At 43.8% G+C, this 18,703-nt stretch overlaps 1 protein-coding gene across 1 annotated transcript in view; it reads left to right on the top strand.

Moving 5' to 3' along the window:
• Positions 1-18,703, top strand: part of LOC147432025 (Tetratricopeptide repeat (TPR)-like superfamily protein) — a 198,294-nt gene that overhangs the window by 32,040 nt on the left and 147,551 nt on the right. The window contains exons 4-5 of the mRNA XM_086491834.1: positions 1,371-1,423; positions 1,497-1,596. Coding sequence (XP_086347960.1) covers positions 1,371-1,423; positions 1,497-1,596 — 153 coding nt within the window. The remainder of the gene's footprint in view (positions 1-1,370; positions 1,424-1,496; positions 1,597-18,703) is intronic.

Below are 18,703 nucleotides of genomic sequence, written 5' to 3'. Positions count from 1 at the left end.
GAGGGTGAAGCAATACCCAGCAAGACCATGGACATGTAGGCAGAGGGCAGCCCGCTGGTCCTTGCGAGGGGCGGCTCTAGCAGCCCCCAGCCCACAAGAGGGAGGTGGCGTAAACAGCCCCCAGCTCACTGCGTGAGCAGCTCATAGGGGCAGCAGCCCGCGATGAGCAGGGGCAACAGCCCGCAGGTAGAGAGAGAGAGGGAGCAGCCCACGCTGCAACCCACAGCCCACGCAGGTGAACCAGCACCCCACGCAGGAGAGAGAGAGGGGGAGAGAGAGAGCGCACATGGGCAGCAGCCCGCAGGAGAAATGAAATGAAATGTTATATTAATGTCTTCAAAAGGCCAAAATGACCTATGAGACCAATTTGTTAGAAAATAATGAATCTGATACCATGTCTGGGTACAAAAGAAACTAGAACATAATACTACTGCTACAAGCTGGAACCATGTGAATGTGAAACAATGACAGATGGAGAAATGGTGAGGATCCATCCTCATTTGCATTCCGGGTGTCGAGAGAGTATAGCTCGAATCCTCTACTGTAGTCTCCGTCTATGTTGTGTAGCTCCTCTCCTCAGTCGTGGCTGTCTGGATCTCCGTAGCTCCAGTGCTCGGTTGATAAGAGTGCCAGTAGTGGTCGAGTGAGTCTGGGCCGAGCTCTGCGGTGGTGGCTGCTCCTCTGGCTGTCCCATATCTAGTGAACTTGTACTATGCAGAAACGCAGTAACTTCCCATGCCAGCTGCTGTTTAACTCTTTGACAAAAAACAGTCAAGTAAGTCCCCTCTCTGCTGCACAAGACGCAGTCTTCACCTATGGGCAAGGCGACTTGTAGGTGAGAATCACAAAGCAGGTAGCTGTGGGTGCACGATAAGCCCAAGGCAGGCAGCCTATGGGTTCGCTCCCCTCACAGGGAGCGCTGCTTGCAAAAGGCCAAAATGACCTAAGACCAATCCGTTACAAGCTTGTGAATCTGGTACCGTGTCTGAGAATCTAGTTGGTAACAGATCTGGTACCGTGTCTGGATCGGAAACCGAGAGAGAGAGAATCTAACAAGAGAACACAGGTGGGCGAGAATTGCAAACAATGTAGCATACATGATACAAGACACCTCTTCTGTATACAATATTTTGTTGAATATGAGTTTAGCCATAATTGATACATGTACATTCCAATAGATGATTTCATTGTGAAATCCAGAAAGCTTCCCTGCACTTAACAAACTCTGATCTGAAATGAACCAAATGCAGTTCAGCATTTGATATACTTTGTTCCTTTTTGATGTTGCTAGGTGGTTTTCTAGATCTTGTTGTTCTTGATGATCAATTATCTATATTTATTTTAAATAAAGAAATTCTCTTCATGTGTAGGAAAGTGTTAGCAGAATCAACATCTTTGCAGAACACAAAAGCCTCATCGGAAGGTAAGTAATAATTTTAAAAAATGTCATTCAGTTTGTTTTTCATAGTGACACTTGTGCTTGGTTACTGAAGCAGACGATAAATTTGCACCAAGGTTGACAACAATCACGAATTTTCAGCCAGAGAAGGGGAGCGTAGGTGATAGTTTTGAAGAAAGATTGGAGGCTATTAAAAGGTAGTTCGGTTTCACCTTTTCCTTTTAATCTGAACGAGACGGTTCAGCTTTTGACTCCATCCTTTTTTTAACTAGCTGGAGTGAAAGTGTTTTCTCTTACATTTGCTTACTGCTAAAAGAAGGTAGAAGCTTCTTTGTTGGCCTCTCTGAAACCCATTGGAAATTGGCAATGTGCAGGAAATCTTACTCATGGGTAGCTGTCTCAGATATTTTGCTGAAAACTTATATATCATAAGATCATATCTTGTACTCTTCTGGTCTCCAGTCTTGCGTTACGTATAGCTCAGTTGCATATCACCCTGTTGCATCAAGAGAGGCGATCTCAAAGGTGGGGCAAGTGCTCTCAAAAAAGTCTGGACAAGGTTCTCTAGCATCATGGCTAGTATAAATCCCTCTTCAACTTGGCTACGAAGGCTCCTTTCATCTCCCTAATTAGCCATCTGAAAGAATTTGTGGCCACTTGAGTTGTAGATCAATGGTTATCCTCCCTGTAGAGACGAGCTCTCTCTGTTTGCAAACTGCTGACATGGGGTGAACTGTATTTAGAATTTTCTTTGTGGGAGGACATATAAGTATGAGGCCAGCGTGCCAGTTGTAACACAAATTGTAAGAGTGGTCTCTCCTAGCAAGACGTACACGGTATTGCTTGATATTAATTATAAGGTAAAGACAATTGTGCATTGTAATGCTGGATATCAATCAAAGATAAAGAAATACTTCTAGGTCTCTCTAATTCAGGAGTCAATTTGTGTTTGCGTGGAACTCTGTCCCTGTTTATCTCTGTGCACAGGTGTTTGGAGGTTCAACCTCTTTGTGTCTAGTGTGTTTGAAGTCTGCCAACAAGTTCACCACCCGTTCTTGAAGGTTGCAGCCGGTTTCAGGGGTATTAGAGAACAATTGATTGCTCTTTTGTGGGTTTTCAATCCAGTTTTGTGAATAGCTTCAAGCGGCATGGAGAATTTAAGGACAAAACAACCAGGAAGGGGTGGTGTTTTCATTCCTATGGCTTACACTCTCTTTTGAGTTAGGTATTCAACATGTGACCAGTCACGTTTTGAAGAAAGGACACTTCGTAAGACTGTGATCAAAATTTATTAAATACTAATCTCCCTGTTACTTCGTATATGTTGGCCCATGCTCAGGATGGGTATGCTCTTCTTGTTAGTGGGGATGTTCTAGTATCTAGTCGATTCTATACTTCTTTTGGGCCGTTTTCAAGTCTCCCATGACTCGGCGCGCTCGGGGTGGCTGAAGTGCTTGGTAGGCAATGAACTGACGGCGGACTGTGTCTGGAGCTTACGTGCCGACGAAAGTAAGCTTCTGCCTGGGCCTCGGTGTGATCAAGGAATGTGGTAGGCATTTTCCCCGCCACGAGCTATGTGGGCTTGTATTGATATGGTAGGTCCCAAACCCGTGTGCCTAGATGGGACTATATGGGCGACGGCTGATCCGACAGGCTTGGCCCGTGGGCGGTGCGATGTGTTGCCCTTGACGGGTAGGTGCTCGGTGGAGTCGGTGGCATTGCTATGGTGACAGCCTACGTCTCTCGCCCCGACCCGACCCGACCCGACCCTGGATGTTGCATGTAAGACGACGTGGACGATGTTGGAAGCCTCACAGCGGTGCTAGCCCGGTGTCGAAAGGTAGAGCCGCATCCATGGGGAGGCGAGCCGGGCTTCGGTTGTCAGGCTCATCAACCTGCTACCCATCGGATAGATAGCTCCATCGACAATTCCAAGCGTTTGCGAAGGCACAACAAATCTGCCAATCCATCTCCTCGAAGAAAACACAGCTATAGAAACCTGCTCCAGAAGTGTTGAAGAAGATCCTACTGCTGTCCAAACACTTCTCTCAGAAGAAGAAGGTTGGAAGTGAAATCCTTGCGGGAAGGCAAGGCAACAAAGCTCCATCTAAGAAAACCAGAACATCCTGATACACATCTTGAAACCTCCATCGGGTTCCCCTCGATGAAAAGAGGTTGGGGTAATCAAGGGTAAAGGACGGGGAAGGCGTAGATACCCAAATTTGCCCCGAACTGGAGAAAAACCAGGGAAAAACAAGCATCTTCTCTCTCAATCAATTCCAAAACGACACTGGATCAGCCAATATCGAGCATCCAAGGTGGTTGAGGGCTCTGATACCAGGTCAGAATAGGCAGTGGAATATGCAATAAAGACAAGAGCTGGTCTGTGATCCGGTGGACACCTCGACGCTAATCCGGCTTAGCTTTGATAAGATTCTGTGACACGAGAGAACACGTGCAATGCCACATGAATGAACAAGGCAACTATGGAGAGAGAGAGAGAGAGAGAGAGAGAGAGAGAGAGAGAGAGAGAGAGAAATGAAATGAAATGTTCTATTAATGTCTTCAAAAGGCCAAAATGACCTATGAGACCAAAAAGTTACAACTTGGTAAATCTACTACAATGTACTGAAAAAAGATACTATAAAATCCTAACTACTGAATGTGAGTATAGGCTAAAATGAGTAGGGGTGGATGTAGTGAGTGAAGACTGATACAAAAGCTGATACAAGGGCTGACATAAAAGTTGATACAAAAATGGGCAGTATGTATAATCCTCATTTGGATCACAGAATATCCATCATCGGTCGCTGGCGTATCTCATCAATCTCCTCCATGGTCAATAATCTGACCGGGCGTCATGCATGCCGGGCGAGGGTGATCCGAATTGTCTGATGTAGCCTCCGTCGATGATGTGTAGTCTCCGTAGTCGTGGGCGTCTGGATCTCCCTAGCTCGGTCACGTGATCAATCAGCGTGCCTCTGATGTGAGGAGTGTGTGAGCTCTGCTGTGGTATCTGCTCCTCCATCTGCCTGGTATCTGCTCTAAAGAAGTCAGTTATCCGTCACTGAGATTGGCTAGCCTCTCCCCTCATCAGGCTCTCTTTGTGTCGGCGCAGCTCGAGTAAAAACAATCCCAGACATCTTTGGTCCTCATACCTCATGACTCTAGAAAGTGGTCCAAAGCCCTCTTTGAATAGACAATGACAGCGACTTCATATCTCATAGTATATTGGGCTATGGCATATGTAGTGCAACTCTGTTTCATCAGGCTCCATATGGCATAGGGGACATGTCCTGGCCTCTGCTAGTACTCCTCTATATCTGCCAGTCTCCACCTGAAGCTGGTGTGAAGATGTGCGTATCTGGCCAATAGCACATCGTATTCCACGAGATAAGTGGGTGTCCATGTATTTGGGCCTCGCCACAAAACCATCCTCAGTGAGCTGGAGAAGATGATCTCTATAAAAATCCATCTTTGTGCCCAACTCCTGTGCCGGCTGTATCCAAGTCCTCCTAGTATCAAGCTGAATCAGGTCATGGCGGATGAGCCTGGTGATCTTAGATTGTGCAAGGGTCAAAGAGGGTACATTTAGTGAGTACTGAAAGGGGGGCAGTTTATCCATGCTGAATCCATGTAACTGAAACCATGATGTCATCTCCCCATACCAGCATGCTGTATCTCCCTGCATAGCTAGCTGTCTAGAGGACTCAAGTGCTAGGTGGGCATATCTATCTGTTGGAAGGTCCCATAGACGATGTATGAAGGAGAATGATCTGGTAATCGCCTCCACCAGTAGTGGGGGGGGGGGGGGCAGCTAGCTCTGCTCGAATGATGTCATGTGGTACTGAAGCCTTGGCTCTAATAAGCCGTGAGATCATAGAGACCAAAGGCCTCTCCATGCTTCTCCATCCATCAGTGCGATCCTTGCGATCCGACCTCCCATGATGTGTCATAAAATCTAATATCTAACTAACCCAAATGAGTTTCTCATATTAAATTGATCACTTAATATGGGAGAATAAACGGGAACAAGTGTTAAGATATAGGTGTGTGCTTATAGATCTATCTCAACACGGGGCCAATAGTAAAGGGGCCCAAAAGGGAGATGGTCTATCAAAGAGCAAGGCTAACCAATGGAGCATAATACCTTAGGGTTAGCTTCATTGAAGACCTCCAATAAATGTATGTAAAAAGTCCTTTGACCTTAAGTAAGCTAGGGCTGAGCTTGAGGTGGGAACCCGGCCCAAGCTCGAGGTGCTTGTCGTGCTTGAGGTGTTTGTCATGCTTGAGGTGTTTTTCATGCTTGAGGTGCTTGATTAAGATGCTTGAGGTGCTTGACTGGCTCCATGCTTGAGGTGCTTGACTTGCTGCATGATTAAGGTACTTGAGGTGCCTTGAGAAGCTTGCCTGAGATGCTTGTGGGAACACCCCCTACTTCAAGTGCTTTGTCATGCTTGATGAGTAAGGTGCTTGATCACCTAAAGTCAAAATCATTCCTACAAGAGGGGGGGCGAGCCCTTTTCCTAGGAGCTAGAGAGAGAACACCCACTCACACACACAAGGGAAGCCCCAACTTGAAGAGGCAGCAAGGACACATGTCAGGCCCCTACCCATGTTACCTTCATGTGTTGCTTGAAGCCTATTGGCTAAGCTTCAAAGGGGTCCAATGATAAATTACTTGAATTATCTAATTGATTTTTCATTTATCAAGTCCTCTCTCTCAAAGGGGAAAGGGGGACACTTGTCCCAAGGCTACCCATGTTGCTTGTAATGGCTCCTGCTTGTGATTGGCTAGGCCTGGAGGGGTCCAATGAGCTTCAAGCATGAGCTACAAGGGGGGGTCGACCCAAGCTAGCTAGGGCCTTGCTTGAGGGGTATACTCACCCACACACACTCACAATCACTCTCATTGTGTGCTATGCAAAGTGCAAGAGCTCCCTCTCCAAGCAAGTAGAGGTTGAGAGCCTACACCAACACTCTTGGCTAAAGCTTTCTTCAAGTTTACGTTATGTTTGTGGTGCATGAAGCCTTCCATTTTCATGGCATCACCTAGGTCACAAGGAACACAAAGACTGTATTGTAACAAGTCTCTCTTTATGGGAGAAATCATAATACAAATGCCTATTGGAGGGGGGACCGGCTCCACATAAATCCGGTCCTCAATTGTTGTCATGTTCTCTAAACTCTCTCTCTTGCAAAAGTATTGTCTATGCCAAGTTAACTAATTGCTATGATTATGTTGCTATCTTCAATTATGTCTACCCGCTATGCTCACAAAATCATTTCTTGAAAGTACTCTCATTAAATTCCGCTATTCTCAAATTGAATAGGCAAATTCCATTACATTGGTATCAGAGCATTTGGTTTCTCTTTTCTTGCTTAAGAAGAGAGGTCCTTAAGTAGCCTATAAATGGTTGATGTTGTTAATTATAATAGAGCAAGTGGAACTGGGATCTAATACCGGTTTTGTTAAGCCCACTATGTGGGGGATGGTGCACACCTCGGGAGCTTTGGACTTAATAATGGAGTCTTTTTAGACTTGCCTACGGCTTTACCATTATTGAGCCATAAGAAGTCCGAAAGGAGCTAGCCCTTGGCAACTCTGCTATGTTAGACCTACTCCTCTACTCTCTATAATTAACCACTTTGAGCCGTGGGTGTAGATACTTAAGAGCCGATTTTCAAAGGCTAAGAGGAGTGGCAACTAAGGTTTTGAATTGCCAAAGCATACACTAAGTACATACATAAAATTTTGTTAACATGGCTGACAATAATCAAGAGAGTAGAATGAACATTGATAGCTTTGATTTTGCACATGAAGGTGCTAATGATGATGCTCCCATGTTTGTGAATTATCTTGTGACTAGGTTGCAACAAGCTATGGGCAACCCTACCTTGCAAGCCGAAGTTACTCAACAACTTCGTGCCTATGGAATTTCCCTTCCTCTCCAAGAGGAGAGAGAGCTTAGGAGGCCTCTTGAAGAGACCCCCAAAAGAAGACTCTCTCCCATTCGAGAGGAGGAATCCAAAGAGAAAGAAAGCAATGAAAGTCTAAGTTCTTCTGAAGATGTGGCTCCACGAAGAAGGCGGTATAGACGATCGCCTACTCCTCCCAAGAGGAAAAGAGCAACCCATAGTCCTCCTCATCACTCTCAAAGGCAAGAGAGGAAACAAAGGAAGAAAAGGGCTAGGAAGAGGTCACCCTCTTCTCCTTCTTCTTCACCTTCCTTCTCTTCCGATGAAAGTTATGGCTATTCTCCTAAAGAATACAAGAGGGGAGGGCATCGCAAATCATTTCCTGCATGGCGAAGGTCACAAAAGCTAAAGAAGTTCAACGAGGGAGGAAAGAGTATCTCTTTTCTCACCTACGATGGCACCTTTGGTGCTACCGACAAAGTGTTGGCCTTCATACAGCAATTTGATGCGGCCTTTGGGGACGAGGGCTTCACAGAGTCCTCCAAGCTACGCCATGTAGCTATGCACTTCCAAAAATCAGCTCGTCAATGGTGGGCTAGCCTTCGTGGCAATGGAGAAGCCCCAAAGACATGGAAAACTCTACGAGTTTCCATCATGAAGCAATTTCTTCCAAGCGATACTAAAGATAAAGTTCTTACCGAATGGCGCGGCTTGAAGCTCCTCTCTCATGAGTCTATCAACAAATATGTAGATAAGTTTTGGGATTTACATCTCAAAGCTACTGTCTTTCAAAAGATAGACTTTGCAGAGCAAAGACAGCAATTCTGTGCGGGATTACCTGAAGAGATGGCCGAATATATCAATTCTCAACGGCCCGGTACTATTACCGAAGTAATCCACCACACCATGGTTGCTTCACGCATCAATTTCCATCAAGGGGCTAGACGTAATGTCAAGCCCATGGAAAACAAAGATAAAAATGATGCAAAGGGGAAATCCAATGCTCAAAATAATTCCCAAGGCACTTCCAACAACAACAACAACAACAATCGGTCCAAGGAGAAGGGAGTTTACAAAGGTAAAAACAAACTCTCTCCTGAAGAGCTTGAAGCTTTTCGCAAGGACCATAAGTGTTTCAAGTGTGGGGAGCAAGGACATGGCTATCGTTCTTGCCCCAAGAAGAATACTCGCAATGAGACTCCTAGGGCTTCCACCATCGAAGCTCCAAAAGAGGATGCTCATTGCAAAGGATCATCACTCTCCTATGCTTGGGGAAAGGTAAGAGAGCATGATGCCTTCATCTTGTTTGACCCTGGCTCTACTCTCAACTTCATATCAATAGAGTTGGCCACCAAGTTGGGCATTCAAGCTTTTGAGATGGGAGATATAGTAACAGCTGATGCAGCTTTCAAGGGACAACAAGCCTCCGTTACTCCCTTGATTGGGAAGTTGAGGCTTCATGTCCAAAGCTATGTCGACAAAGAAGACTTCTTCATCTCTCCCCTCCAACATCAGGATGTTATCCTAGGGGCACCATGGTTTGATCGCATGGCTGCCAACATGAAGTTCCCTGAAAGGAGAATTTACTTCACCTACAGGGGAAAGAACATGTATGTAGATGCTAGTGAGCGTGGTCGCACTATTCCACTTGTAAATCCTCTTTCTTTTGATAAATCAATGAAGAGCTCAGTTTCTGCGTACATGATTTATGTCAAAGAGTCTCTAAAAGCTAATAATGTTTCATCAAATGAAAATGATAGGAATCAAGAAGAGTTAGACTTGTCTACTTTTCTAAAAGGATTCCAAGATGTGTTCATCGATGATATCCCTATGGACCTACCTCCAAATTGAGGGGATGATGACCATCGTATTGAGCTCCTTCCAGGAAGCTCACCGCCTAATAAACCTCCTTATCGAGTCTCACAAGCTCAACAAGAGGAGATCATGAGGCAAGTACAAGAGCTGGTAGACAAAGGGATGGTGAGGCCTAGTTCCTCTCCCTTTTGTTCTCCAGTCCTTTTAGTGCAAAAGAAAGATGGTACATACCGTATGTGTGTGGACTATCGAGCACTAAACCATATCACTATCAAAAACAGATTTCCCGTACCTCGGGTAGAAGATCTGTTTGATAAGCTACAAGGCTCTACCTACTTCAGTAGGATTGACCTTAAGAGTGGCTATCATCAAATAAGGATAGTGGATGAGGATATCTTAAAGACCGCGTTTCGCACAACATTTGGTCTTTATGAATTTCTAGTCATGCCTTTTGGCTTGACTAATGCACCAGCTACGTTCAATCGTTTGATGGAGAAAATTTTTAGACCATATCGAAAATTCACTGGAGTGTTCTTCGATGATATCATCATCTACTCCAAGTCTTTGGAGGACATAAGCAACATCTCCAAGTGATTTTTCAAGCCTTGAGGGAGAACAAACTTTTTCTCAACCAAAAGAAAAGTGAATTCTTCCTTCAAGAGATTCAATATCTAGGCCATATTATCTCTCACGATGGTATTCGTATGGATCCATCAAAGTTAGAGGTAATAAAATCATGGCCTAACCCAAGGAATCTACATGAGCTAAGAAGCTTTATTGGTATGTGTGCATACTATAGACGCTTCGTAGCAAAATTCTCTCAAGTAGCAGGACCACTACACGACTTAACCAAGAAGAACGTTAAGTTTGTATGGACTGCTAAGGAGCAAAATGCTTTTGAAAAACTCAAAGAGAAGCTTACTTCCCAACCAGTCCTCGTGCTTCCGGATCTCTCAAAGCCATTTGAGGTCCAATGTGATGCTTGTGGTGATTGCCTTGGAGCGGTTTTGCTTCAAGAAGGGCATGCCATAGCATATGAGAGCCGAAGGCTCAATGGTGATGAACGAGTCTTGGGCATTTATGAGAAAGAGCTTTTAGCTGTTCTACATGCCCTAGACACATGGAAGCACTACCTATTGGGGACTCCATTTATCCTACGAACCGACCACCAAAGTCTCAAGTATTTCATGACGCAAACCAAGCTTTCCGACAAACAAATGAGGTGGGCAAATTTTCTTTCGCAATTTAATTTCCATATTGCTCACATAGCTGGTAAGCACAATCAAGTTGCCGATGCACTTTCACGACGACCAAAAGTTAATGCGGTGTCTATAGCTACTCACAATGATCTATCCTCTATGATAGATGAGTATGCTACTGACCCTGACTTTAGAGACATAATGTCAGCCCTTGCTTTGGGGAAGAAAGAGGAACCATTCACCTTGCAGGATGGTTATCTTCTCCACGGCAATAGGCTATGTGTTACCCATTCCCTTCGTGAAAAGGTTATGTATGAATCCCATGCTCCCCCATATGCAGGGCATAGAGGTATTCAACCTACTCTCCGAGGAGTAGAGATGTATTTCTATTGGCCTACCATGAAAGTGGACATACAAGAGTATGTTTCAAAATGTGTAGTATGCCAAAAGACCAAGTATGATAGAGGGAAGCAACCTGGATTACTCCAGCCATTGCCTATTCCAAATTCACCATGGGAGAGTATATCCATGGACTTCATCTTTGGATTACCCAAGTCTATCCATGGGAATACAGGAATATGGACAATAGTCGACAGGTTTAGCAAGCAAGCACATTTTATTCCTGTCAAAAAGACTATTAAGGCACATCAAATGGCAACTCTCTTCATATCTCAGATTTTCAAACACCATGGATTACCCACATCCATCGTGTCAGATAGAGATCCTAGAATGACCAGTAATTTCTGGAAAGGTCTCTTTGAAAATCTAGGAACAAGATTGAATTTCTCTTCGGCCTATCACCCACAAACGGATGGCCAAAGTGAGATAGCCAATCTTACGATACTCGATCTACTCAAGACTTATGTTACCGAAGTAGATCAACGCTCACAATGGGAAAAGTATTTACCGCTAGTAGAGTATGCCTACAATAATATTGTACATACTTCTACGGGCAAAGCACCTTTCGAGATCATAGAGGGAAGACCTAAAAGTCCCTTGCTACTGAAAGTACATGGGAAGATCTTCGCCGCCGATGAGTATAGCCGTGACCTACAAGAATCTTTTCAAAAGATTAGGGAGGCTATAGCCATCTCTCAACAAAGGCAAAAAGCTGCTGCTGATAAGCACAGAAGAGCCTTAATGTTCAAAGAAAATGATTGGGTCTTACTCAAGTTTCCTAAGGCTCGATTAAGGCAAACGACGGGCAAAAATCCTATGGGCCATCAAAAGTATTATGCTAAACTAGCAAAAAGATACTATGGTCCTTTCCAAATCTTGAAGCCTATCAATGAGACGGCTTATCAACTCAAGTTGCCCAACCATTGGCTTATACACAATGCCTTTCATGTAAGCTTACTTAAGCCCTACAAAGGAGAGCCACCAATTGAACCAATTATTGAAGACCCTCCCGAAGTTGAAGACCAAGAAGAGGTGCTACAACCCGAAGCTATCCTTCGGCATGAAGACAAGGTACTACGACATGGTAAGATTATCCGACGGTATCTTATTAAGTTCAAAAATTATCCTTTTGAAGATGCTAAATGGATGCAAGGAGTACAACTTAAGGATAGTATGAACCTTGTCAATGCTTACAATGCTACATTAGAGTAAGCAAATGTACAAATTTCTTTTAAATAACTCATGTTTTTGTCTTATATGACTAGTCCTCTTTTTAATTGTGCACAAATTTAACTAGTATGCATGCTTAGAATCATGTTTGTGATGACGACGTCTCTCAAACACCAAGTAGAATTTGTCACTCTACTATGGGAGAATGAAATGGACTAAAAGAGCAGACATGCTTGCGGCAGCTATGTCTCCCAAGCACCAAATGGATTAGTCATCCATCTTGGAAAGATGTCGTAGGGTAAAAAGGGATCCTTTACCCGCTAAGTACGATTGACTAATGACTAAGACTTTATCTATTCTACCTCATAGTCGAGGACGACTATGATTTCAAGAGAGAGGTAATGTCATAAAATCTAATATCTAACTAATCCAAATGAGTTTCTCATATTAAATTGATCACTTAATATGGGAGAATAAACGGGAACAAGTGTTAAGATATAGGTGTGTGCTTATAGATCTATCTCAACACGGGGCCAATAGTAAAGGGGCCCAAAAGGGAGATGGTCTATCAAAGAGCAAGGCTAACCAATGGAGCATAATACCTTAGGGTTAGCTTCATTGAAGACCTCCAATAAATGTATGTAAAAAGTCCTTTGACCTTAAGTAAGCTAGGGCTGAGCTTGAGGTGGGAACCCGGCCCAAGCTCGAGGTGCTTGTCGTGCTTGAGGTGTTTGTCATGCTTGAGGTGTTTTTCATGCTTGAGGTGCTTGATTAAGATGCTTGAGGTGCTTGACTGGCTCCATGCTTGAGGTGCTTGACTTGCTGCATGATTAAGGTACTTGAGGTGCCTTGAGAAGCTTGCCTGAGATGCTTGTGGGAACACCCCCTACTTCAAGTGCTTTGTCATGCTTGATGAGTAAGGTGCTTGATCACCTAAAGTCAAAATCATTCCTACAAGAGGGGGGGCGAGCCCTTTTCCTAGGAGCTAGAGAGAGAACACCCACTCACACACACAAGGGAAGCCCCAACTTGAAGAGGCAGCAAGGACACATGTCAGGCCCCTACCCATGTTACCTTCATGTGTTGCTTGAAGCCTATTGGCTAAGCTTCAAAGGGGTCCAATGATAAATTACTTGAATTATCTAATTGATTTTTCATTTATCAAGTCCTCTCTCTCAAAGGGGAAAGGGGGACACTTGTCCCAAGGCTACCCATGTTGCTTGTAATGGCTCCTGCTTGTGATTGGCTAGGCCTGGAGGGGTCCAATGAGCTTCAAGCATGAGCTACAAGGGGGGGTCGACCCAAGCTAGCTAGGGCCTTGCTTGAGGGGTATACTCACCCACACACACTCACAATCACTCTCATTGTGTGCTATGCAAAGTGCAAGAGCTCCCTCTCCAAGCAAGTAGAGGTTGAGAGCCTACACCAACACTCTTGGCTATGGAGTGCAAATCCAACCAAGAGCCATGCTTCAATGCTTAAGCTTGCCATCTCCTTCATCTTCATTACTATGCTATTATGTATGCTAGCAACAAGAGTATGATAAGTGAGGAACTAATTCTTTCTCCTACGAAATGTTTCTTCTTCCTCTTCCCTACCCTCATTCCCTGCTAGCTCTCTCCACCTTCGAAGGTGTTTGAGGTCTTGGGACTGAGGCTTGGGATAGTTAAAGCTTTCTTCAAGTTTACGTTATGTTTGTGGTGCATGAAGCCTTCCATTTTCATGGCATCACCTAGGTCACAAGGAACACAAAGACTGTATTGTAACAAGTCTCTCTTTATGGGAGAAATCATAATACAAATGCCTATTGGAGGGGGGACCGGCTCCACATAAATCCGGTCCTCAATTGTTGTCATGTTCTCTAAACTCTCTCTCTTGCAAAAGTATTGTCTATGCCAAGTTAACTAATTGCTATGATTATGTTGCTATCTTCAATTATGTCTACCCGCTATGCTCACAAAATCATTTCTTGAAAGTACTCTCATTAAATTCCGCTATTCTCAAATTGAATAGGCAAATTCCATTACATGATGATTCAATGAAGGCCCCCTTATCTGAACTCCATAGAGCAATGTTGAAGCTACTAGAGTGTCAAGAAGCCAGAGCTTCGTTTGAGGCTCTTGGAACTGAATCTGTGAACACATCCTCTCCAATCCCCTAATGCTGCATAAGCTCTTGTCAATCTAGTCTCTGCTGCTCTCCTCAATGAAAATGCTGGACCACTAAAGACCACTCCAAGGTATGTATAAGCATCTATATACTCCACTGTCTCCTGGCCGTATGTAAATGTAGGTGCTGATCTCCTGATCCATTATGGTGTGGTGTTAAATGCCATGACCTTGGTTTTGCCAAGGTTGATAGACAAACCACTGTCATGGGCAAATCTATGTAAAGCATCCAAGCAACGCTGCATCCCCTTCGGGGGGTCGGAATCAACACAATATTATCAACATATAACAAGAGTGGATCCATGTTTCTGCCAACTCTGCGCCTCTATCACCATCTCTCTCATTATAGTCAGAAACCTCATCCACATACATACCAAATAAAGTAGGAGAGAGCGGATAGCCCCCCAAACAGTTGTATGAGCAGTTTGTAACTTGTTATCGGCGTGGAGAGCGGGTGGAGTGTACCTCTTTTGGCTGCTCAGTTGGGCAAAGTGATATGTCCCCCAAACTTGGATACCAATTCTAATAGATTCTGTGTGCTCTGGGACACCGATAAACCGACGCCTATAAGAATCACGGTTGACTCTGGTGATCCAATAGTGGGCAAAAGACCATTTAAACTCAAATGGGGAAAATTTGCAGGTGCATGTTTTAGCTGTGGCAAATTTGGCCATATGCATTGTGAGTGCCCAGAACCTCTGTTGAAACGGCCACCTTCTGCTGTTCCTACGTTTGGAACTCATGCTCCCTCTCCCTCCTCTTCGTCTATAAAGGCAAAGATGGGAGATTCTAATGGAAACATGTAGTCTCACTAGGATACAGAGAAGTTAAGCATTTGGCTCATGTGCAGCCTAGTGCAAAGACTGATACAAAAGGTAAAGCAAAAATGGGTGATTCCACAGATGGTTGGTAGACTCCAAAGAGGGCGGTGAAATCTCGTGTTTCACCTGGCTCAAGAAACTATGTACCTGCTGTAGATGGGAGATACGGAAGCGTAAACTGACTTTTAATTGTACTTCAAATACTCAAGAGAATTAGAGAGGGAGAGAGAAAGCTTGATACTTCATTGGGAACCAGAAGATGGGCTGGTCCCTCCCTATAAAGAGATTATCTTTATTACTAAGGGAGAATCTTTACAAGCACAGGAACGGTGCAATAGCCCATCCTCTATTCTTTCTTTTCTGCTTCTGACTGAGAGAGTGCAAAAGCTACTCCCTGAATACTGAGAGGATTTTCCCTCTGCTATGAGATTTTGGGAAGCTCTCGAAAACGGGAATCTATCTTCCACAAAACTCAGCGGAAGCTCTCAATAATGAGAGTCTACCTTCCGCTAACCGTGTCCCTTTATGTATAATCATTTGTGCAATAAAAACAAGGAAGAAACACGCAAAATGCACGCACACATGCTTGCTGTAATTTTCTGCATATAACCTGAAAATGTTACCTGAGCACGTTCCAATGCCGAAATAGAGACCTTTTTCCCGATGGAATCACACCAAACTTTGTGTATGCGTAGTGTAGGTAGAGAAGAACTAGATTCTATGAGTGCTTTGCTGAAATTCACCCTAAAAGAGATGATTAGGGGCTGAAAACAGAGAATTTACAGCCACCTCACTCTATGGAGAGAGTGCTTGCTGCAACTTCTCGCGATGAATCTTCACCAAAAGTTGGCTATGTCTATGAGAACCCTTGTTGTAGACAATGGGATACGAGGCCATCACATGTGTCGCAAGGGGCTGCTCTCAAGCTTCCATGGAGGGCTCCAATGCCTAGAGCATACTCACAATAGGGGGGGTAGGAGCATTGCCAACACTGAGAATTGGGGGAGGGGGTGCTCTTATCAAGCCAGCCAGAGAAGGGGGCGCTAGGAAGAGAGACGGTGAGAGTGAGAGAGCTAGTTTGCATTGGTAAGTGTACCACTTGGCACAATTAATAACTTAAAGACCTTTCAACTTTCACATTTAAAAGTTCATAGGCTATTAATGAAATGTGCAAATTGAACCACAACTGCACACATGGATGCAACCAATGAAATGTTAGCTACTCCCAGCACAATGCTGTACCGGCACCGCTTTGGCATTACCTGTTCACACTTGTCCGACCATTTGGTCCAGCACAAACAATTTAAAATCATTTTAACTGACTTATCCTAAGGCCGTAAAAATAATTCAGGCCTTAGGGTTACTGTTCTAAGGATCCCATCTCATTCTTGTGCTTGCATTGATGCGTGTCATTTTCTGAGCCTGAAATCTGAGGCTACTATACCCCTTCATTGAAGACCCGATTTTCCAATCACGAGGGCTTCAGGGTATTTTCTGCTAGGATCTCCCTGAGGTGCTTTGACCCAAATTTGGGCGCATCTAAGGCCCTAGAACTGCTAGTTCTATTCTGATGTGCACACAACTAATTAGATATTATTTTTTCGTAAATAAATTAATTATTTACAAAGTCTGACATTGGTACATCCCTCTTGGTTCTAAACAGTTGACCTCAATTGTAGAGCGTCAACATAACTGTGCAAGATGTCTGGGTAGTCCTTGAGATCGAACTCAGTCATCCACTTTGCATCTAAAGGGGTGTAATTCGTGAACTTGACTAAATACTTTCGATGTAGGCTCCCGGACTTTAGTTGTCTCTCAGAGTGATGTATTATCTGGTGAGGTTGAAGGATTTTCTCAGTCTCTTTGACTTTTGGAGGATCTTCTTGTACTAGCGTCACTGGAGGAGGACCAACATATGGCCGGAGGAGACTTACATGAAAAGCATTATGGATGCGCCAATGAGAAGGCAAATCCAATCGAAAAGTCACTTCATTGACTTTATCTGTAATCTTGAAAGGGCCGTAAAATCTATGGGAAAGATTAACAACTTTCCCTTTTCCGCCCCGCTTTTTCAATCTAGCTTTCTCAAACTTAAGTAGGACATATTGTCCTTTCTCAAGATTGAGTTTCCTTCTGTGCTTCTCTGCTTTTCTCTTCTGCTGCTCTTGAGTACGAAGAATCGCTTGCTTGAATTGTTGGTAGGCAGTATCAATATTGCGCACAAATTCATCTGCGGCAAAGATGTTTTCTTTGGTAACCATAATAGGAAGTAAGAGCGGCTTCCCATAAATAATTTTGAAGGGAGCTTTACCAGTTGAGGAATGTATGGTATTATATACGCAAACTCAACTAACGGTAAGTACTGTTCCCATTCGGATTGTCTTTCCGAAATATAACACTTCGCAAGGAGGTCTAAAACAGTGGCATTAGCGATTTCGCTTTGACCATGTGTTTGAGGATGATAAGCTGATAAAAGATCAAGCTTAGTTTCCAACTTCTGGAACAATGCTTGCCAAAATAGACTAGTCGTGTGAGGATCTCTATCGCTGACAATAGTCTTTGGCAATCCATGGTGTTTAAAAATCTGAGCTAGAAATATTCTAGCCATGTGATCAGCTTTGATCGTTTTCTTAACTGGAAGGAAATGTGCTTGCTTACTGAATCTGTCTACTATAGTCCAGATTGCATCTTTTCTATTCTTGATCTAAGAAGATCCGTAATAAAATCCATGGCAATACTTTCGCATGGCGTGCTTTGCACAGGGAGTGGCTGAAGCTTGCCATAAACTTTATGTCTGTCATATTTCACTTTTTGGCATACTAAACACTCGCGTATATATTTTTCAATGTCCACCAGGAGTGTTGGCCAAAAGAAATATCTTTCGAGGACACTAGTGGTAGCAACAATTCCCCGATGCCCGGCATAGGGAGAATTATGTGCTTCATCCATCACCTTCTGTCGTAAGGACTGAGCTATGCATATTGCTTGTTGACGATATAGCGTATTGTCCCGAATGGAATAAGATGGCCTTGGGTTACCAGCTTGAAGATCTGCCCAAATTGTAGCGAAGTCTGGATCTTGAGGATACATCTCACTGAGAGATTCTAGTTCCTCATGATAAATTGTTGTCATTGCATTGATCTTTGGACGCCTGGAGAGAGCATCTGCAACTGCATTCTTTGTTCCAGAAGTGTGTAAAATCTAAAAATGGAACATTGAAAGAAAGTTGGCCCATCTCATCTGCTTTTCTGATAATTTTCTATGTGAGAAAGTAGCGAAGACTCTGATGATCTGTCCTGATTATAAAGTCAACTCCTAACAGATAATGTTTCCAAATGGAAAGGGCATGAATTACTGCCATTATCTCTTTCTCATGAATAGAAGCATGCAAGTCTGCATCTTTAAGGCGCCGCCTTTCGTAGGCTATGGCTTTTCAAAAGCTTGTTTTTGTCCAAGCCCCTAATGGAATGGAATCCGCTTCTTTGTCAAATCATGGAGAGGACCCGCTATGGCGGCAAAGGTTCGAATGAAACGCCGATAATAGGAACAGAGGCCGAGAAAACTTTGTACGTCATGTACTGTAGTTGGCGTAGGCCATTCTACAACTGCTTGAATTTTATCAGGGTCCATTCTCACTGGGTTGTGAGCTACTATATGGCCCAAGTAATGAATTTCTTTTAAAAGAACTCACTCTTCTTAGCATTCACAAATAATTTGTGTTTGCGTAATTCTTCAAACACTAATGCGGGATGCATATAGTGTTCTTCTTCCGTCTCTGAGAAGATTAAGACGTCATCGAAGAAAACTGCTATA

This window comes from Adiantum capillus-veneris, chromosome 20 (genome assembly GCF_014529385.1).
Source record: "Adiantum capillus-veneris isolate H3 chromosome 20, ASM1452938v2, whole genome shotgun sequence".
Classification (NCBI taxonomy): domain Eukaryota; kingdom Viridiplantae; phylum Streptophyta; class Polypodiopsida; order Polypodiales; family Pteridaceae; genus Adiantum; species Adiantum capillus-veneris.
This window is presented reverse-complemented; position numbering and strand designations above follow the sequence as displayed.